Source organism: Sinocyclocheilus grahami, unplaced genomic scaffold, assembly GCF_001515645.1.
Source record: "Sinocyclocheilus grahami isolate Dianchi unplaced genomic scaffold, SAMN03320097.WGS_v1.1 scaffold21.1, whole genome shotgun sequence".
Lineage (NCBI taxonomy): Eukaryota > Metazoa > Chordata > Actinopteri > Cypriniformes > Cyprinidae > Sinocyclocheilus > Sinocyclocheilus grahami.
The window spans coordinates 3,943,275-3,965,976 of record NW_015505200.1 but is presented as its reverse complement, the minus strand read 5'-3'; the positions used below and the strand labels follow the sequence as shown (position 1 = coordinate 3,965,976).

The following is a 22,702-nucleotide window of genomic DNA, read 5'->3' as shown; positions in this document are numbered from 1 at the left end:
TCCTGACCAATCTTAAATGTAGTCTGGGGTCTAATAAAGTCACCTGCCCTGACCTCTGTAAATCTATCTCTCCTATAATGATGCCCAGCAGGTCACTAACAGAGAGCTCAGGTTTGGCTAAAGTGCCAATCAGACAGGTTTAAAAGAGTGAATTAACCCAAAGCTTTCAGTAATTCCTCTTAATAAAGCACTCATCCATCCACTTGTGAACGCTCACTCTACCTGCCACCACCAGACTTTCAGATGGGTGCCCTGTGGCTCTCATATACAGCCACTCTCAGAAGCTAAGTGGAATATTACTCATGTTGCTTTCATAGCCAAGTTTATTTTTAATTTCCTCAGACCGATTTATTCAGCATTTGCAGGGAGCCCCGCAGTCGATGTGTGTCAAGGATGGAGCAGGACGTAACCTACATCCGCACAGCCTCCCAGAGATCCACTCCTCGGGCCGTCCTCCTCACTGAAGCGTAGATCACCCCATAATTAGTTAATTCACCCTGAGAAATAAAATCCCAGTCCATCACTGAGCACGAACTGCCGCAGAACTCCCGCCTCACAGCATCTGCACTGAATCAAGAAACACTGTTGAAATTGACCCAGATGTCTTTGGCCAAGACGCTGCTTCTGGTTTCAGCTTGCAGGCCTCAGTGGATCCATACAATAGAGATTGTGCCTGGTCCGCTGGAGAGCTGCCCACCGCTGCTCAAGATCAAACCCTCCACTCACAATGAAAAGCTTAAGACATAGTTCACCCAAAAATTCCAAACCTGTATGACTGACTTGCTTCTGTACAATACAAAAGAAGATATTTTAAAGAACTGTTTTTTTGTCAATGAAACACAATGGGGTCCAAAACAACATCACACCCCTTTTAACTTTTATTCTACAGAGAATTTCTTTTTTCAATATATCTGTTTCACAAATACAAGCAAGTTCACTCTTAAAAATAAAGGTGCTTCAAAAGGTTCTTCAAGCGATGCCATAGAAGAACCATTTTTGGTTCCACAAAGAACCATTCAGTCAAAGGTTCTTTAAAGAACCATCTCTTTCTTACCTTTTTGTAATCTGAAGAACCTTCTTTTGACACAAAGAACTTTTTGTGAAACAGAAAGGTTCTTCAGATGTTAAAGGTTTTTTATGGAACCATTTAGATAAAAAAGGTTCTTCTATGGCATCGTGAAGCACCTTTATTTTTAAGAGTGTTGTTCAAGTTTGGAACAACATGAGGGTGAGTAAATGCTGCAAGAATTTTTTTTTTTAGGTAAACTATTGATTTAAAATCTCATACACACACACAACAAACCAAATGTTTATATCAAATAAATGGGACGTCGTAATGTCTCTTAAACTACACATCAGTCATGCTCGCATTTGGCTAATCTCCAGAGGACCATTGATTAACGGCTAAATTTAGTTTTGCAGCTCAGGAGTGGCCCAGTCAAGTTCTGTTCAGACCGTCAGTCTACGTAAGATTTCAAAATGCGTAAAATTCATCAGTTTTCTAAAATACACTCTTAAAAAATAAGGTTCTTTATTGGCATTGATGGTTCCATGAAGAACCTATAACATCCATGGAACTTTTCCATTGCACAAAATGTTACTTAGAAAAAAGCTTCTTTAGATTATTACAATTTTCTTCACATTAAGAAACAAATGGTTCTTTTAAAAATTGCTCACAGAACTTTCTTTTGGGAACAAAAATGGTTCTTCTGGTGCATCGCTACCAAACCTTTTTTTGTAACCTTTATTTTTAAGAGTGCATATGCGATTACATTTGTATGAAAATGCATGAGATCAGAACTCTGCTTTACTAGAACAGCAACTTTACGTTTTCTTGTTGTAACATCGAGCTCCTCGGATCAAACTCTTACATACATCACTCACACTCTCTGTGAAGTTGCTACCTGTGCGAGGGCTCTGCAGTGCTGAACTTGACGAATCGCAGTGATCCCTATGACTAAGCAAAGCAGTACTTATATTACAATCTTGACACTAGCAACACAGAGATCGTGGGGTCAGTTCCCAGGGAATGCATGTTGTGATAAAACTTAAAGCTTGAACGCACTTTACATCACTTTGGATAAAAGCTAAATGCATAAATGTGAGTAAACGAAAACCAAGAGCAGCAAAACACCCCCTCACTTCGCTTCTGAAAATGCACGGACAACTTATAAAAACAGGAAATGACTTGTAACAGCATATTCAACTCAACTGCAATCATTATAGATTTTTTAATGACCCTTCAAGTCTGAGAGCAAGACGATAACTTAATCTATTAAGTTAATCTAATAAAACGTAGCTGAGAAAAAGGAAGAGAGATACCTCTATCACAGCTGTTGCCCATCACCTGCTGAATAAATGGAGCTGGTCACCATTGGATTGGCTGAAGAGTGACCATCGCCCTCGTCCAATAAGCTTGAGCGCTTTCCCTTTAATAGTCCATCACTCTGAGAGAGATTCCGCCGCATTGATAAACTGCGGCCTCTTCATTGTCTTGCCGTGGCTCGCTGCCACATCGTACCGTCTTCCTCTCTCTCTGTACCAGCACTCAAGAGCTCTCCCTCAAAAACTGAAACGTCTTCTGCTAAATCTCTCTCTCCCATCTCAGTCCATCCTCTTCTCTCAATCCTAGTCCTCACTCCTCACTTTATCAGCCTCTTCCCTTTCTCTTTTTTGGCACACCAGCGGATGAGATTTTACCGCATTTACTAAATCAATCGCTGTAACCTCACTCCTCTGTTCCTCTCAGCAGAACTGCAAGCACTTCCCATCTCTCTCTCTCTCTCTCTTCGTTCGCTCATTCCCCCCCTCCTCAGCGCATCTGGCTCCATCTGCCTGCTGCAGCCTTGCACATTAGGAAAAACGAAGAGGCGCTCTGTGCCTCGAGACTTTTGTTTTCGTACTTCATGTGGGACACGGCTCTGGAGGCTGTGAATGCGTGCCATTTGTGTGAGTAACGTGTGTTATGGAGGTCGTTAAAGAATGGAGAAGTAAACGAATAGAGAGGAAACACAAGCGTGCATCAGATTACACTAGCTGCTGTAAGGTCAAAGCGTGTTAGAGCTATTAGCTGGACGTGACCTACTGAAATATAACAGAACTGAATGGGGACAGAACTGAAGGAGTATGGTGCACGACTTCATGTGCTATATTTAGCATGTCCTTCAAAATCCTTATTGAATCTAATAAAGCAATATCAGATGCTATCAGGAGACTGGGATCAGAAAATGACCCAAGCCAGACTCAAACTTAGACCGCCCACATTAGTCAACTCAAGGTGCTGGAGTGTGTATACTAACTCCTAGGCCACAGCTACAATGTAAAGTAATTGAGTTAATTTATGTTCCCCAAAGTCATAAATAAATAGGAAGCAAGCACTGATATCTTGTAAAATGTACAAATTAGTGTTTTAAATGTGTCATACTGCAATAAATGTCATGGTGAATAAATGACCTTGTAATGTTCTCTTCGTTGTCACCTGTTGGGACTGCAGATGGTAAATAATAAATCACTAATGAAACAGTACGATTTTTAATGCTTTTGCTTTTGATCACCAAGGCCGCATTTATTTTATAAAAAGTATAATTTATTGCATCCTTGCTGAAAAAAGTATTAACTTCTTTTAAAAAATTCTTACTGACCTCACATTTTTGAGCACAAGTGTAAACAAACAAATGAATCAGTTAAAATAGTCTTAAACATTTAATAAAAATGTTCTGTTAACACTGTCGTAAAAAAATTTCTGTTAACACCTAAAAAATACATTTTGTATTAATTAACTTTTTTTTTTTTGACTTGGGCCTGTAAGCAACCACCCATAACACCCTACTAAAATTTTGTTTTCCAAAAAAAAAAGGTAAAAAATGCAATAAATAAAAACTAAATAAAATAAAATAATTTAAAAATTCCCCTATTGATAAACGTTAGAACAAAAAAATTGCACTGTTTACCAATGCAAATACAGACTACCTCAGAACACAAGGCTGTATGAATCTTTGTACACTGAGTTAGCTCAACAACAAAAAAACACGAGACACAGGCAGTGTGGACAAACCAGCTATTCTCAGTGACTACACTTTCATTTAGTTCCCTTAAATCACAGCTATTACATCACACCTAGAATTATTCCGGTCTCTCTCTCCCTCTGCAGCTCTCAGCCAATCCATCTCCTCACTATATGCAGCCCAAGGTCAGAATGTCCCTGACTGTCCTCTGTCCCCTGGTATCAGAGTCGACAGGGCTCCCTGTCAGCCCCTCCGTGAGGCCAGCCCAGTGTAGCTTCTCTCCTTTTCTCCTACCCTCCAGGCTGTGACTGCCCCTGAAAATCCACTTACTGCATTGATTTGGCCCAGCCCTTCCTTGGATCAATACGGCACTGGAGATAACAGAGGGGTTAAAATCAACACAGCAAGACCTGAAACAGGGAGCCAGGCTGTAATTAGAATTGATGCGGGTGCTCTGGTGTTGGTGGATAGGAGGGTGGGGGGTGGGCGAAAAAGGGTGGTCCCTAGATAGCGCAACACCACTGCTTTTATTGCCTTCTGAGATGAGCAATCAGTCTGTGGTAAAATGCCATTCAGAAGGTGTAAATAAATCAATACGGATTTGCCTTAAAAAAAGTACAAAATATTTTGCCACAATGCTTTATCTAGAGCCAAACTGCCTGCAACATTAAGCATAACTGCACTTACATTACCCATCATTCTCTGCATGTTATTAAATGTATTGATATATGGATGCATTGTGGGGGAGACACAATTCACAGGGAAACTAGATTTTAAAAAATTTTTGTGTGGTGCTTGCCTGTGCAAAACTCTAAGCTAAGGGTGGCTGGGTACCTCCTTCACTGTAAGTCTATGAGATTTTTGTTTTATTGCCCATCAACTGTTTTATCGTCCATCAACCACTGAAAATCATAAGGTCTCAAATCAAAAAGTATAGAATTTTAAATATGAATTTGAATTTAATGTAATTATTTTCATAAAATAAAGTAAGAAAATTACATGTATAATTATATATATTGAATTGTATATTATATAATACATGTATAGAGTATAATATATTATGTATAACTGTGTATTGCATATCAATGGTTCTCAATTCCAGTCCTCGCGACCCCCCGCTCTGCAAATTTTGTATGTTTCTCTTATCGCTTCAGACATTTATTCTATTCGACCACAAGTGCCATGCGAAGTGGACTTCACAGGATATTCCACCATGATTCCAGTTCGAAGGGAGCGTATGTGTTCCATTCAAAGGGCATTAAAGTGGGCGAGATGAGAATTCAAATTGTATTTATTTACAGAGGTATATTACGTCACATTTCCCACTTCTCTAAGTTTCGTCTGTGTGTGAAGATGCTGTAGGCAGTGGAGTAGCGCAAATCCATGAATGAATGTTCCGAAGTGATGTAGTAGTACTTAAACGGATTTCCCGTGCTCAGGGAGTAGAGAGCAATGAACACTGTGTAGGGACCCTGTCAATTGGAACACAGTTCATTCATGGAGCTCTCTACTAACAAGCTAGTGATTTAAATCCGGTGTGTTAAACAAGAGAGACATGCAAAATATGCAGAGCGGGGGTTGCTAGGACTGGAATTGAGAACCACTGTTCTATATAATAGTATTATATATATATCAATTCGAAGACAATTTACAATAATAACTAGAAATTATACAGGAAACTACAAGGGAGTGATACATTTACAATCAATTCCTAAATTCTTACCAATGTTACAAGTCCTTCTTGCAATTACAACAAAACCTTATTTATCCAATGTAAAGTTGAAAAGGTGACAAGCAGACTTAGCAACCAACTGATACAGAAAAACAAATGCTTAGGATTAAGACATAAAAATGCATGTAAAGGATCAAAATACAAAAGATATAATAGGGTGATTAATCGAAATAAACCTGAAATTGTGAAATGATGTCAAGGTGTTGTGTATGAGCCTTTCCAAGCTTTACTCATTATCCCAGCATGACCACTAGAACAAGACCTTACAGAAACAGAGAACTTTATCAACACTACATGCCTGAACAGTATGGAATACATGAAAAGCCTACTTGTAAGGCCTCTCCACACAGTAAAGATGATGATACCTGATATGAAATGTGCAGGCTGGGTATTAATTATTCATATTTAGTGGAACGGCAGGGGAAACAGTGAAGCTGAGCAAAGCTCCACACTTCCACCACATGCAACTGCAGCATTTCTCTGCATCATAATGCTCAGAGATGGTAAGCTATGGGAAAATCCTGCATGAAAGCCACTGCAAAACACAGTGGGGTTTTAGTCAGTTAGTGGAAATGCACACTGTGACCGGACAGGATTTACTCAGAAAAACTTATTCATGGGCCTGTTATCCCAATGTTTTTTTCTTTTCAGTCAGATACCCAAGAGAATCTTATGAGGGGTTATATTTCTTTTTATTGCCGGGTTTACCATACTTCTAACTTCTATTAGTGGTGCTAAACCACAATAACAGATTGATGGCGCTACAGAACACTTCCAGAAGTGTTTGCTGACTAAGACAGCAATTTCTCTCTTGCCCTATCTTGCCATTTTGGTTCAGGTTGGTGCACCTTCTTAAATACCACTGCTCTTGAGAATGTGTTATCTAATGAAACAAGTGCAAACAGACGCACAATAGAGTGTCTATTCTCTTCCTTTCCTGATGACAAGACTTCTGTCACTATTTACTTTTCCATCTATCCGTTTTTGTGTGATTCCAAATGTCTGGAATGTAGTGATGTCACAACACTAAGCTGTGAAACTGAAGACTCGCAAGATGTCTTTTCCACTCTTACACTGAGCAGACAGGTGTGGCGCACTATGTTAAGATCCTTGCAACTCATAGACCTTGCATTTAGTTTTATGATGCCTCAGAACCTAAAGGTCAAACAGGTTTGGTAAAAAATGCCGGAAACCCACAGACAGGTATTTCAAGTTTAACATCAGGTATCAAAAGTGTGCTGAGGTTCATACGAGGGGGTCATACGATGTACACACTTCCTTTCCACTTACACCTACATGCACAATAGAGCAATAGTATGCGATGACTGTCATGTTTAGATGATGCTATTCAAGGTATCCAGAGTCACATAGCAAGTTTCAGGCCTCAGTGACAATGTAAAAATCCTGTCAAATGGGGGCAGGGCAAAGAGCAACAAAGACTGAATGACTCCAAGCAGGAGTTTACATCCAAATAATCTTTACCATGAAAAATCATTTCAATATGCTTTAGGACTCTCAAATCCCAAGGGAGTTTGAGTGATATTTATAATTGAAAACTCATGGCAATGGCACTCATGCGTTTTCTTTTTGGCATGCAAAACTACGGGAAGGTCTCTTCACAAAGTGAGAAATTGAACTGAAGACTGTTAAATGAAGGATAGGGGTGCAGGCAAGCGGAAAAATCGATGCTTTCTTCTACTTAATGTTAAAAGCACGATGGCAACGAGCCATTGCTAATCTAAATTAGGAAAATGTCAAATTTTAAAACCAGAGCCCTGAAAAAAAGAGGAATGGGAATTCTTCCGAGTCAGGTTCCATGAACGATTCTTTTAATACTTCAAACTTTATTCATTTATCTTTATAAAACACTTTACGTACATCATAAACAGTAACAATTCTTGGTTTAAAACACGACGATATAAATAATTTTACATTTACATTTAGTCATTTAGCAGACGCTTTTATCCAAAGCGACTTACAATTGGGGGATACATAAAGCGATTCTTCTTAAAGAGGCAAACAGACACAAGAAGTGGTTGTAATACCAAGTTCTTAGACATTGTTCAAATAAGTACAAGCTAGAAAGAGAAGGAATAAATAAAGAGAGATACATTTTTTGATTTAATTACACGCGTTTCAGAATGCCAGTAAGATTCATTTAAGTAACCTCTCCGAATGATTCAATTAGTGAATCGTATTTTGATTCATTAAACTGAACCGACTCAAAAGAGTTATTTGCTCGGGAATCGGACTACTTCGATTGGGCTGTGCTTTAGGAGTCGGTTCTTTATAGTAGTGAATCACAGAGTCGCTGGGTGGGAAATCGGACTACACTAGTCACGCTGTATGTTTCAAACACAGAATTGAGAGTATTTTAAAACTGCGTTTCGTCTGAATCGTCGGGAAACAAGTTTAGGAAACGTTCAGGTCATGAATTTTAAAATAACCGTTCATCGATTCCGAATCGTTAACAGAACCGTAAAGCAGTTTCAACTTCATACAACTGTTGAATGCACACTACATCATATGTCTGCATTAGTATTTAAAATAACACCACTATAACAGTACCACTTAGAAGTAGACCAAAGTCTCAATTACGAAACGTTAATATCAATTCAAACTCCCACAACTTACTGCCGTGTGGCTCCACAACCGTTGAAAATGAAGCGATGCGAAAAACATACCTATAGATTCCATTGTTGATACCGAACCCGCAATCAGTTATAGTCACACCCCTCCGCGACAACAAAACGAAACAATCCCATAGAGAAGATGATTTGAGCCGAGTCGGTGTTTCAGTGAGTGAAGCCTCTCACACCCCCTTCACGCTGTCGATACAGGAATGCTGTAAAGCCTGAGCCCGATCCAGTCAGTCTCAGTCAAACCCACTCCGCTTTTCTCTCTGTTAGTCTATTGAAAAGAGCACAATGGCTGTCCTCTCCGAGGATCCTTTAATGTACAGTCGACTGCACACTGTCCATCCTCAGACATTACCAGGAAATGCATTTATCAAATTAATAAAGCGCGTTGACAAGCTAAATCCCTGGTTTTGAAGGTATTTCACACAAGATGAAAGTTAAGTAATTTACTGGCAATTATATTGTTCCACCGAAGAAAAAGCCAAATAGGCTTTGTATATAAGGGTAACCAGAAAAGAAATAAAAACTATTACTTTAATGCAAAGGTGCCAATGAGTCAATATAGCACTGATCCTGATAATATACAGAACAGAAATATAAAAATATGGCAGCACTATATATTTCACTCATTGTGTAACACTGAAGTAAGACATTTCACCTGTTACATGCATGAGAAAGAACAGGAAACCCTCACTGCTGCAGAACAATATAGTGGAATGAATGAGGGAAGTAAGGCAACTGGATGTACAACTCAATTAAGAAAATGCCATTTCTTAACGTAGTTTTATTTAAAATAACTTAATCAAAAGAATAGAATGTCATGAGAAAGCAGTGAAATACTGTAACATTTTCTGAATGATGCAATGCAGCAAAATAATTTTAAATAAACTTAGGATTTAAGCTTTGTTTCAGTGTAAATGAAATTTGGATGCAGTGTGAAAATGCTATAGATTATTTAACTATCTTCTGGGACCCGCTGTTTAAATCAACGAAATAATGCTTATTTTTCCACTTAATATGGGTTGAAGCTACATAACATCAGCTCACACTGTGAAATGTATCATAGCAACAAGTCTGGCAAGGAAATATTTGCAATTTCAATCTCCCAGCATGACAAAGTCACACAATATGGCCACTGCCAACTGACACCACTTCTGAATGTTTTAGATCAAATGTTGCAATATTCAGGTATTTGATCTGTGGTTTCCCCCCCAATTCTTAAGATATTTAGTGGTAGGAATATTGCAACATTGCATAAAACGTGTAAAATACGAGACAGTCTGCAGAATCTAATGTTGCAGAAATGCATACTTAACAGCCAACCATTTTTATGTTATGCACACAACTGAGCCGATTCAGTAAATCATAGCCGGATTAAACTTTATAGAGTGCAAGATGGTTGCTCTGAGATGAACGGACTAAAGTTTCTGTCTTCTAGCTCACTGAAAAAGCTTATTGTAGAGGTCAAAGCAACTGCACGCCAGGCCTATAACTATATTTGAAGTTACTTTACAGGGGAGTCTCTGAGGTGCGGGAATATGACAGAATCCTGATACTTTAGAGAATGACAGAGGAAAGCTCAGAGATGAACATATCACAATTTCAGCCTTCTAACTTGCGAGGGAAGCTTCAAGACAGTTAAATCATAATGCATATTCCTGTATAGACAATAACATGGTGAAAGTTTGTAACCCTAAAAGCCCAGCACTGCAATTTTGCAGTTTTTCACTTCTCTAAGACTCACCCCAAAACAACAAATGCATAAACGTCATGATTTTTGGAAATAGTGGCTTTCTAAAAACATTTTTAAGGGGGAAAATCCAAAACGCAACATCAGATGATGGTCTCAAGTTGACAATCACAATTCAGTATGCAATTAAGTCAGAAAAAAAAGAACAACTGCAGCGCATTATGCAAATACTACAATGAGTTTAATCTAAAATTCAAGATACAGAGAAAATGAAACTCAAAATACTTAATTACACTGCACCATTTAAATGACCAAAGCAAACAAGTAGAATTTTGTACATTTATAATGCACTGAGAAAACTGTAAGAGCTGATAATAATACTCCTATAATGGCCATCCAGATAGATCTGATACATATAGCCTCGAACTTTGTCCCTTCTTCCAACGAGCAAAACAACAATATTCTGCTATCAACCCACTAGTAGCAGTTTTTCTTGCCCTAAATACGCCAGGAAGTTCTTTTGATCTGCCTCGCCCACCACGTAAAATAAGGCTTTCTCAGGACAGCATGCCCCATGACACTGCTCACTGAACTATTCTCATCCTTTTTATTTGCTCCAATAAAACTAAAATATGTTGCACAAAGACTTCAAGGGAAAAACACAGACTTAGGGACCAATATTATTAGTAGATTCTGTAAAGCTGAGTCATCTTCCTCGCCTCAACATGCATAATAGCAAAATCAATTGGACATATTCTTTAGTGCAACAATAGAATGAGATGCATTTCATCTACCAAAATAGATCTCCATTATTCTGTTTTAGTCTCAATTAAATGCTTCATTACTACTAACAGACAGGTTAAAGAGAATGTTTGGATGCCATTTTCAAATATTGCATTGTATAGGGATAGTTACCATACAAATGAAAATGGCCACCATTTATTCAAACTCATTTAGTTCCAAATGTGTATGACTTACGTTTTCTGTGAAACACAAAGGAAGATATTTTGAAAAAAAAATTTTTTTTTGGTTCATACAATGAAAGTCAAAGGGGTTTAACGTTGTTTTGGAGCTGAAACATTCTTAAAAATATCTTCTTTTGTGTTTAGCAGAAGAAAGTAGAGGTTTGGAATGACATGTGGGTAAGTAAATGATGACAGATTTTTTATTGTTGAGCTCACTATCCTTTTAAACCAGATTTTCTCCTTGTTACAATACTACAAATGTGGAAGCAACATCCACAATTCATACTTAGTTACAAGTACATAAATATGCTCTGTTTGCTATGTGAGAGGAGTCAGAACCTCATTGTCTTGACAACCGTGAGAAAGACGGCGCTGGAGCTTCAATAAGATATATCTCTCCTTATGGCAACAAAACAAAAAATATATATGATTCACTGATCAGAACCACATAAACTGAAAACCACATATGATCTCACTACATTTTTGTAGCTGTGAATCTAACAGCCTCTAGAGACTCTGAATGGCCATAGAAATCCAGGACTCTCCCTCACCACCCTGGCTGCGGAGTGTCTCATTGTCAAACAGAGCGAACATTAACATATAAATAACCCTCTTCTCTCGCTCTCTGAATCTGTGGCGGTGCAGCTTAGGAGGGTATGGAGAATGAATGACTCTCTTAGTCACAGAGATTTGTGCATTTCTCTGACTGCTGCCTTTAGCAACCGGCCCACTGGGTCAGTGTCGGCACCCCCGCACATACTGGTACTGAATGCGTGACCAGTCAGAGGGCAGCTTCAGTTATTGCCCCCCTAGGCCTGGGAGGGAATGAAACACTGTCCAAAGAGAAAGAGAGAGAGAGAGAGAGAGAGAGAGAGAGAGAGAGAGAGAGAGAGAGAGAGAGAAAACTAACACAGTAACAACAGTGAGTTTTGTTCTACAAAATTACATTCCTCCATACTCCTTCTCGCACAAGCTTGCCCGGCCCACAGAGGTTGCGGGATCAAACGTACCCAAACATACCAAAGTTACTCAAACATAATGAATCATTATGAGAAAAAGGTGCGGATATGGAGAGGTGAATCAGAATATTAACCTGCTTTCAGAACAACTTGCACTTTGAAAATTCTGGATAGGGAGCGTCCATCTGAATCAGTTTGGATTTAAGGGATAGTTTACCCAAAAATGAACATTTTGGCATTGTTTACTAATCTTCTTGCCATTGAAAACTAGTTTTGACTTTTTTCTGTTAAACACAAATAAGACATTTTGAAGAATGTCTTGATTTTTTCATATAATGAAAGTCAGTAGGGTCCAATTTTGTTTTGGACCCCACTGACTTTCATTATATGAACAAAAGCAGACGAAACAATCTTCAGAATATCTTATTTTGCGTTTCACAGAAGTCAGTCAGTCTAACAAGTTTGTAACAATGTGAGAGTGAGTAAATTCTGACAAAAGAAAGACAAAACAGTCTCATATTGAAATAATGAGGGCAGTGTATGCAAATAATAAGTATGCATTTGATACTGTTGTACAACTGATCTTTGTTTTGTGAAATATTCTGCAGTTTTTAGCATGCATATTTTCGCCCCCAATCTGGTGTTTCTCTAAGCCCAGTCTGCAGTGTTGCGGTTAAATCCACTGCTTTGTTATCCTGATCCTCCGTGCTTGTGGCAGTGGATTCAGGAGTTATGGCTATGATGTTACAAATGCACCTACAGACGTGATTTTGTTCACGATTCACCTCATGCTCTGCCTGCTAGCACACAAATCCGTATGCTATAAGCTGCAGTGTGAGCGTGCCTGCTTAACAACATCTTAAAGCTACAGTAAATGCTAAAAGAGTGCCATTTGATCCCACAGTATAATCTTCATCTTCGAAACCCTATAGACAGAGCAAAAAGCTTCTGCTAAAAGGTCCTACTACTGTCTGAATCAGCATTTCCACAACTTTTGAAATATGACATTTCCAACTGTTTGTGTTTACTGGATAAAGAGGATCAAAAAATCATTTTAAAGAGAAGTTTCTAGTGGATAAAAAAATTTGTCTGAGGTTGAGCACAACTAGAAATAAATATAAAAATATGGCTAACAGCTTAAGCCGACAAATACTTTGATTTTATGCCTGATACATGGCTGATATTAAAATTGTACATTATTTTTGCATCAAAACTATCAAAATGAAAACTTTATTTTAAATGCTTCAGTACATTTTGGCATAACGATATTAATTAAAAAACATGAAAGAATCTTTATTTTCTATAAATGACTTTTAACTATTTAACAAATTATTAATGTTATTAAATGTTATTAGTGTTAAATGAAAAATAGACTTTGATTGTTATGTAATCTAAAATGTAGAAATAGATAGAAATGGGAATGACAAACAAAAGAAGAAATCATCACTAATATTATCTGATAACCTTATCAAAATTCTCTAATATATTAAAGTTTCCTCTCGAATATTCCTGTGGTTATTTTGCCTGACAGAGAGCATAAATAATAGTTTTGCTATCATAACAGAAGCACCACATAAATCTTACCTAACATTGAGGTTCCCTCTGGTGGATACTCTGGGAACGGTCCTTCAGAGGGCACACTGACTGTCCTTCTCAGGCTGCGACCCTTTGATGAGGATGCTGTGGGGCTTTCATGGACTTCAGATGGCATCTGGGAACAAGTCAGAGGTCAGTGGGTGGAGGTCACAGGGGTACACATTGCTATAAATTAACTAACCATTTAAACGTATCTGAAAGCAATCTGTCAATCAGAAACTAATTCAATACATTAATAGAATTGATTATTCCCTTTCATAACCTCAAGATGAAATTGGTTGGCCTGCACAACGAGACTAATGAACTCATTAAAAAAACAGAACAAATCATCGAAATGTGCAAAATGAGGTTCTTTAACTATCAAGACCTATTCGGATGGGAATAGTTTTCCTGAAAAGGGACATTTCAACCAAAAATGAGAATTCTGTCATTATTTACTCACACTCGAGTTGTTCCAAACCTGCATGAATTTATTTCTTCTGCTAAACACAAAATGTAACCAAATAGTTTCTGGTTCCCTTTGACTTCCGTAGTCCCCCCGCTCTGTACTATGGCAGTCAATGGTGACCATCAACTGATTTTACAAACATTCTTCAAAATATTTTCTATGTTCCACAGAAGAAAGAAGCTCATACAAGTTTGGAACAAATTGAGGCTGAGTAAATGACGACAGAATTTTCATTTTTGAGTTGACTATCTTTTTAAAGGGGTCATATGATGCGATTTCAAGTTTTCCTTTCTCTTTGGAGTGTTACAAGCTGTTCGTGAATAGATACGTTCCCTAAAGTTGCAAAGACTAAAGTCTCAAACCTAAAGAGATATTCTTTATAAAAGTTAAGACTGGTCCAAGCCCTCCTAAAACACCTCGTTTAAACACGCCCCCACATGTGTCACGATGTGGGAAGATTTGCATAACACCGCACAAATGTTCACGTAAAGAAAGGCAGCGTAACTTTATTGTTGCTGCCACCGCCGCCGCCATGTTGTGAAGACGCTGTGTGTTTCGTTGCAAAAGCGAAAAATACTTTGTTAGGCCTTCCAAAAGAGGACACGACTAAAAATCAGTGGTTAAGTTGTATTTACAACACTGTTCCAGAACAGTTCAACCCAAATATTCAGATGTGTGCAGCGCATTTTATGGAGGACTGTTTCCTGATCCTGGGAGAGTAGCCTACAATGCAGGCTGTTCCGGCATCACAGTATGTTAAGAGGCATAACATTTCTGTCACATGCTTGAGGTATTCGGCCAATCACAACGCACTAGATAGCTGGCCAATCAGAGCACACCTCACTTTTCAGACCGATGAGCTTTGTAAAAATCGTTTCAGAAAAGCGGGGCATAGAGGAGCAACAATAATTTACAGTATGTGGAAAATAATGTGTTTTTGAACCTTAAACCGCATAAACACATTTCATTACACCAAATACACAAAATAATGTTCTTTTTCATATGACCCCTTTAAGGAGGTCAGGTAAATTTGCTTCTGGATTTTATAACAGACTTCATAATTGTAACTCAAATGTCTGGAAAGCTAATCCCATCCAAATAGTGCTCATTACATCAGCAAACGACATATTTAACCCTCACAAGGGTAAATGTACAACAAAGCACAAACATCATCTGCGTGTCTTCATTTAACTGTCCTTCACACCTCATTCTGAGAGAGAGGAAGAGAGAAGAATGAGGGGATAAAGCATAGGGAAGGAGCACACTTACCTCTTCCTCCTTGTTGAGCAGGATGAGCTGGCTATCGGTCAGGATGCAGTACTTCCTCTCCCAAACGCAGGGCTCCGTGAACGGCGACTGGCCGCAGGAGAAGCGGTGGCTGGGCGGCCCCTTCACATCTGTGCATAGGGGACAGAAAAAACACCTCAGAATGGGTTGCCACAGAAAAGGACCACCACAAAAACTGGCTCTCTTCATGTCAGCAATGATTCTCGTCAGACTAAAATGTCACGACTGAGCAACGCTTTTAATCCCAAAATATGCAACTATATTCCCTCACATCTTGCAGAAATAGACAAGGGTCCTCAGAGAGGCACAGACTCTCTTCTCTTCTTTATTTAATCACCAGTTCACCTCACAAAAATAGACAGGGAGCGTCCCATCTGTGTCAGCTTGGATTAAAGGGATAGTTCACCCAAAAATGTACATTTTGTCATCATTAACATATCCTCTTGCCATTAAAAGCTTGTTTAACTTTCTTCTGTTGAACACAAAATAAGACATTTTCAAAAGTATCCTTTTCTGTTCATATAATGAAACTCATTGTGGTCCAGTGTTGTTTTGGACCCTATTGACTTTCATTATATGAACAAAAGCAGACAATATTTTTCAAAATATCTTATTTTATGTTTCACAGAAGCCAGTCAGTCATACAAGTTAGTAACAACGTGAGAGTGAATAAACTCTGAAAAAAAGCAAGACTAAACAGTCTCATGTTGTAACAATGAGGGCGGTGTGTATATATGCGAATAATTATGCATTTGATACAAAACTGATCTTTGTTTTGTGAAATATTCTGCAGTTTATAGCATGCATATTTCCGCCCCCAATCTGGTGTTTTTCAAAGCCCAGCCTGTGGTGTTGTGGTTAAATCCACTGCTTTGTTATCCTGATCCTTCGTGCTTGTGGCAGTGGATTCATGAGTAATGGCTCCGATGTTTCAAATGCACCTACTGACGTGATTTCATTCATGATTCACCTAATGCTCTGCCTGCTAGCACACAAATCCGTATGCTATAAGCTGCAGTGTGAGCGTGCTTGCTTAACAACATGTTAAAGCTACAGAAAATGCTAAAAGAGTGCCATTTGATCCCCTGGTATAAGCTTCATCTTTGAAACCCAATAGACAGAGCAAAAAAGCTTCTGTCCAAAGTAACTAGAGGTCCTGCTACTGTTTGAATCAGCAATTCATCATCTTTTGAACAATGATCTTTCCAATTGTTCATGATTACTGGATAAAGATGATTAAAATCATTTTAAAGAGACTGCAAAAGATAAGTTTCTAGTGGATAAAAAAAATTAGTCTGAGGCTGAGCATAACTAGAAATAAATATACTTATAAAAATTAAACTGATAAATAAAAAAATAAATCATGGCTTAAAGCTTAAGCTGGCAATTAGTTTGATTTTATATCCGATAACTGATAAATATCTGATATTAAATCTCTATACTATTTTTGTACATTAAAAATGTTAAATTATATATTTTTAATGCTACAGTGAACACTGGGCACAATATTAATAGAAAAAAAAAATAAAACATTTATCAGTATTATTAATAAATTAAGTCAATAATTACTTAAAGTGCTACAGTGAATATTGGCATCACAATATTGACAAAAAATCTGAAAGAAACTTTATTTGATAAAAATGACATTTAACAGTATTATTAAATTTTTAATAGCTTCAACTGATAATTATTTTGATACATGGCTGATATTAAAAGTCTACATTATTCTTGCACCACAAACATAAAAATGTAAACTATTTGAAATGTTACAGTAAATTTTGACAATATTAATTAAAAACATGAAAGAATCTTTATTTGATGTAAATCATTTTTAACTATTTTAACAAATTATTAAATGTTATTAAATGTTATTGTTAAATTAAAAATAAACTTTGAGTGTTATATAATCTAAAATGTAAAAATAGACGGAATTAAGAATGACAAACAAAAAAATAAACATCACTAATATTATCTGATAACCCTATCAAAATTCAAGTTTCCTCTTGAATATCCCTGTGGTTATTTTGCCAGACAGAGAGCATAAATAGTAGTTTTGCTATCATAACAGAAACACCACATACTGTAAATCTTACCTAACATGGAGGTTCCCTCTGGTGGATACTCTGGGAACTGTCCTTCAGAGGGCACACTAACTGTCCTTCTCAGGCTGCGACCCTTTGATGAGGATGCTGTGGGGCTTTCACGGACCTCAGATGGCATCTGGGAACAAGTCAGAGGTCAGAGGTCAGTGGGTGGAGGTCACAGGGGTACACATTCTAACAGTGGGCCAGAAAGCCCCTTTTCCTGACAGCGCTACTAATTAACGAACCGTTTAAACGAATCTGAAAGCAATCCGTCAATCAGAAACCATTTCAATACATTAAGTGAATTGATTATTCCCTTTCATAACCTCAAGATGAAATCGACTGGCTTGCACAGCAAGAGTAATGTGCTGGAACTCATTAAAGAGGAGAACAAATCATTAAACTGTGCAAAATGAGGCTCTTTAACTATCAAGACCAATTTGGATGGGACTAGTTTTCCTTAAAGGGATAGTTCACACAAAATAGTTCACCCTCAAGTTGTTCCAAACCTGCATGAATTTCTATCTTCTGCTAAACACAAAAGAAGATATTTACAAAAATGTTGCTAACCAAACTGTTTCTGGTCCCCTTTGACTTCCATCAACAGTTTTTACCAACATTCTTTAAAATATCTTCTTTTTAGTTCTGCAGAAAAACAACAACATGAGAGTGAGTAAATGACGACGGAATTTTCATTTTTCAAAAACAACTGACCCTTTAAGGAGGTCAGGTAAATTTACTTTGTGATTTTATTCGAATCACAGACGTAACTGTCTGGAAAACTAATCCCATCCGAATCAAAATTACATCTGCAAAGGACGCATTTAACCCTCACAAGGGGAAATGTACAACAAAGCACGAACATCATCTGCGTGTCTTCATTTAACTGTCCTTCACACCTCATTCTGAGAGAGAGGAAGAGAGAAGAATGAGGGGATAAAGCATAGGGAAGGAGCACACTTACCTCTTCCTCCTTGTTGAGCAGGATGAGCTGGCTATCGGTCAGGATGCAGTACTTCCTCTCCCAAACGCAGGGCTCCGTGAACGGCGACTGGCCGCAGGAGAAGCGGTGGCTGGGCGGCCCCTTCACATCTGTGCATAGGGGACAGAAAAAACACCTCAGAATGGGTTGCCACAGAAAAGGTCCATCACGAAAACAGGATCTCTTCATGTCAGCTATGATTCTCTTCAGACTAAAACTTCAGGACTGAGCATCGCTTTTAATGGGACTTCCAAAATATGCGGCTACATATTCCCCTCACAGCTTGCAGAAATAGACAAGGGCCCTCAGAGAGGCACAGACTCTCTTCTCTTCTTTATTTAATCACCAGTTCACCTCACAAAAATAGACTCTGGACAATGATGCTGCTCATAAGAAAATGAGTCACACTGGACTCATTAAACGCTGCTGTGAGCAAATTCTGCATCACTTGCAGCATCAAATGGATTTATAAAAATACACAACTGTTTGTGTTAGGACAAACAGCTAGTGCTGTCTCAAATGTATCTCATTGGCAGAAAGCTGCCTTCAACATTTCTGACTGGATAATACACAAATGCTGCAGAAGTAGTATTTGTGTACATATAAAAACACTACACTTTTGGCGATTGGTGATGTCATCTGAAAGGAAAGTCGTTTCAGAGGCTGAGCAATTTTTTTACATTGTGTTTAAAAGATTACAAAGACTGTCTTCTACCCCCCCCCCCCCCAAATAACATGCCAAGTCATGCACAATAAGACCAAGAAAGTACATTAATGTAAACTTTGACTTCACCTTTGAAGAGGTGTAATTGAACTGTATGGTGTTCTGCACACTGCTGCCTATAGAGGGCAGTGTTATACTAGTTTATAGTGTTGCTCATGCTCTCAAGCAATCTACCTCTTTTACAGGATTCAATCTCAGTTGTGGGGGAAACAAACAAACCCTGTTAGGGGAAACATCTGCTTTTTGAAAGCAAGAACTGAGTGATTAGATGCATTCTGGGTCACCTTTAGAGCAACACCGAGTACATTTTGGGAACGGTCACATCACATACCAACGAGTACAAGCACTTGTCAGAGAACATTACTGGCAAAAAGCCTGGTGGTCTATTAACTGATCATTTAGGCCTTCGCTAAGCTTCATCAATCAGTTCTGGCTGACAGTTTTGCTGTACGGTTGACCAGAACGAGACACAGAAAGAACATGTCAGGACTCAAGGTCAGAGGTCAGCCTGCCCCGATGTCACTCTGGATCAGCCGACTGGGCCAATAGTGGCCGCACTTCAGTTTTTCCCAGGCCGCATGACTAAATGAACACCACACAGACGCAGAAGAAAGTGACGCAATGTGTCTCAAGAGGACGGGTGTGACTGCTGCACCGCCGCTCAGTTTATTGAATACAGTCATCTTGCTCATGACTATTTTCCACATCAGCCTAAAGCAATGCTATGACGAAAATGCACAAGGGAGATAAAAAAAAACATTAGCTCTTTGAACAACGTGAGATCAGGAGACAGAACAGACAGAGAACTGATAGATTCAAAAAGAGAGTGAAAAATACGGAAGTTAGTGCGAATAGAGCTTGGTGAAATGGATAAAAGAAATAGTAATTCTTTTCATTGCTTTGATGTAATTTGAAATAAATCTACGTATTATTATTATTTTTTTTAAATCAGAGTAACCATTTCAGTCGTATAGAGCTTGTATAGAGTTGTTATAGTAGAACTAAAATGTTTATTGTAAAAAATATATATTTTTTTACTTTATATGCACCAACAGCCATTTTTTTACTTACACTATGATTCAAAATTTGAAGCAACAGTTTGAGCAAAAGTGTCAGTAAAGAAGTTATTAAAAAAGACTTCTATTTAAGATAAATGCTGAAATTTCAATTCTACTCTATATCCTGAAAAGGTGTATCATGGTTTCCACTATAATATGAAATTATTTTCAACATTGATAAGAAATGTTTGAGCACCAAATCAGCATATTAGAATGATTTCTGAAGGATCATGTGACACTGAAGACTGGAGTAATGACTGCTGAAAATTCAGCTTTGCCATAACAGAAATAAATTATATTTTTGAAATGTATTAAAATAGAAAACAGTTTAAATTAGTAATAATATTATTTCACAATATTACTGGTTTTACTGTATTTTCAAATAAATACAGTTTTGGTAAGCATAAGAGTCTTCTTAAAAAAAAGAACTAACTCCAAACTTCTGAACACTAGTGCATTTTTACAATAACATGTTAATATATGAAAATTGATGAAATAAATGTTTTTTTTTGTTTTTTTAAATGATGAATCAAATCAGACAGATAGAACAGATTTAGAAATGAATCAAACTCATTTGAATGTTATTTTTGCTATTAAATCTTAAATCAGAAATGCTATAAAGATTCAGTTGGCTCTCTATACACTTAAATGTTATGGAAAAAACAGCTTGGACAAACTGCTGCTAAACATCTTTGATTTGCCATGGAAAAAGTCAAATGAACACGAATGACATGAGGTTGATTAAATGATGACAGAAATATCATTTTTGGGTGAATTATCCCTTTAATGGCCCATGAGCCATTCACAGTGTTGCATAATGTTATATCACCAGAGAGTGATCATCATCAATATATTGCGATAATTGGTAAAAATCTCCCAGCCCTAGGTGTGAACAAAAGAATTTGGGAGAGATCGAGCTCAACATTGACGACACAAACAGTTTTTCTATTTACTGCTCTGCAAACAAGCATTCAACTGAGTAAACAGACATGCTTTAATGGGTGTTTGGATAAGTGCTGGAAGGCAAACGAGTGAGACTGGTGGCGCTCCACTCAAGGCGGCTGTGGAAAGATGGAGGTGAAATGTGTGGGAGTGGAGGGAGCCGGTCCAATCTAAAGCCTGTCTGTTTGAGACGACAGCTAGCGCTCAGCGGCAGCATTTAACATATGGACGGGTGAGATAAAGTGACTTCTCCAGAGATCTCATATCCCATTAAGAAATGCGTGAAGCTGTTGGGAAAGCAGTTGACAACTCCATCTGATGGAACACAATATCTTCCATAATTATCTGCTCATATTGAGACTCTCCAGGCACGAGTGATTCAAAAATAACCGTGTTCAATAACACCAATATTTGCATTACAAATGTGTAAATTCTGTGCCACTAGCATTTGAATTTCAAAAATAGTTGTCTATTTTAACCTCGTGCATCAGTATTATTTAAACCTCATCAACCAGCATCGTCTACTGACTGTCAACACAGCAGCAAAGGAGATTTATTTTAGGAATTTTAATTGCATCCCGTACAGATTCACTGCCTCTGCATTCGGGTGAGGATGAGAGCTTCATATGCGCCTGTTCATACCAGCTATGTGCAAATCCCGGCTTCTCTCTTGGGGGAGTAAAAGGCCAGTGAACACTGAGGATCAGAGATCTCTCAAAACCAGCAGATGGAACAGCCTCTCAAAGGCCTTTATTCTCGCCATTGGAAAGAACTCAATAGTGTTCAGAGCTGAGAATTCTCATTTACCTCTCACTGAACTAGTCTTGATTGCATATGGAAGGCTATACATTGCAGATGAATTTATTTGACTTAATTTGCACGAATGTTATGCAGAATTATGGCAACTATTTAAAAGCTGTAGAAAACCTAGGTTAAACTAATTCTCTGGGTAAAATGCAACATTCAGTGTTGCCACCTGTTTTAAAGCAATGTATTTCTATAATTTATTTCCAGTCATTCATGATAGCAAGTATTTTTACAGTAATTTAATAGAAGTTGTTCCAATTGCATTTTGGGTACCAATTATTGGAATTAAAAGATTTTAAAGAAATATATTTATTTAAAGAAGCAAAAGAGACTTCAATTGCAAAAATAAAAATAAGTTAACCAACTAAAAATCAAGCAATTTCATATTTTAATTCACTCCATCGCTTTTTTTTTTTTGATGAACCAGGGTTAAAGTTATTAAAAAATTCATGTAAATTAATTAAATTGTCCATGTACCTTTTTTAAATAATATATACAGTATTTTATAATACATATATTTTTTTAGTTATGCCAAATCATTCTTTTAAATTAAGACTACTTCTTTATGTGGATGAATCTGGATGGGCAAAGTAACAGTAACACAAACTAGAGAGGTCCCTAGTCCACCGAGAAGGCAAAACATTTAACACTTCCTCAGGAACCTAATTAATGTGATCTTTTAGTAAATACAGCAGCGGCATATAAAGCCCCCTCCCTGAGGTGTTCGGGCAAGGGAACATTTAGTTAAGTGTGAGTATGTCATCTGAAATCTAGCGTGAAAATCA

At 37.8% G+C, this 22,702-nt stretch overlaps 1 protein-coding gene across 5 annotated transcripts in view; it reads right to left on the bottom strand.

The window, feature by feature from the left end:
• The window catches only part of LOC107557230 (ras GTPase-activating protein nGAP), an 88,864-nt gene that overhangs the window by 32,914 nt on the left and 33,248 nt on the right, over positions 1-22,702 (bottom strand). The window contains exons 2-3 of one of the 5 annotated variants that reach the window (XM_016240578.1): positions 18,369-18,496; positions 17,414-17,540 (exon numbers count right to left, since the gene is read on the bottom strand). In XM_016240578.1, coding sequence (XP_016096064.1) covers positions 17,414-17,540; positions 18,369-18,496 — 255 coding nt within the window. Of the gene's footprint in view, positions 1-2,322; positions 2,399-8,420; positions 8,495-13,573; positions 13,701-15,302; positions 15,426-17,413; positions 17,541-18,368; positions 18,497-22,702 lie in introns of those variants that run through there. The other 4 variants (XM_016240610.1, XM_016240584.1, XM_016240602.1 and 1 more) reach the window with 4 other exon arrangements.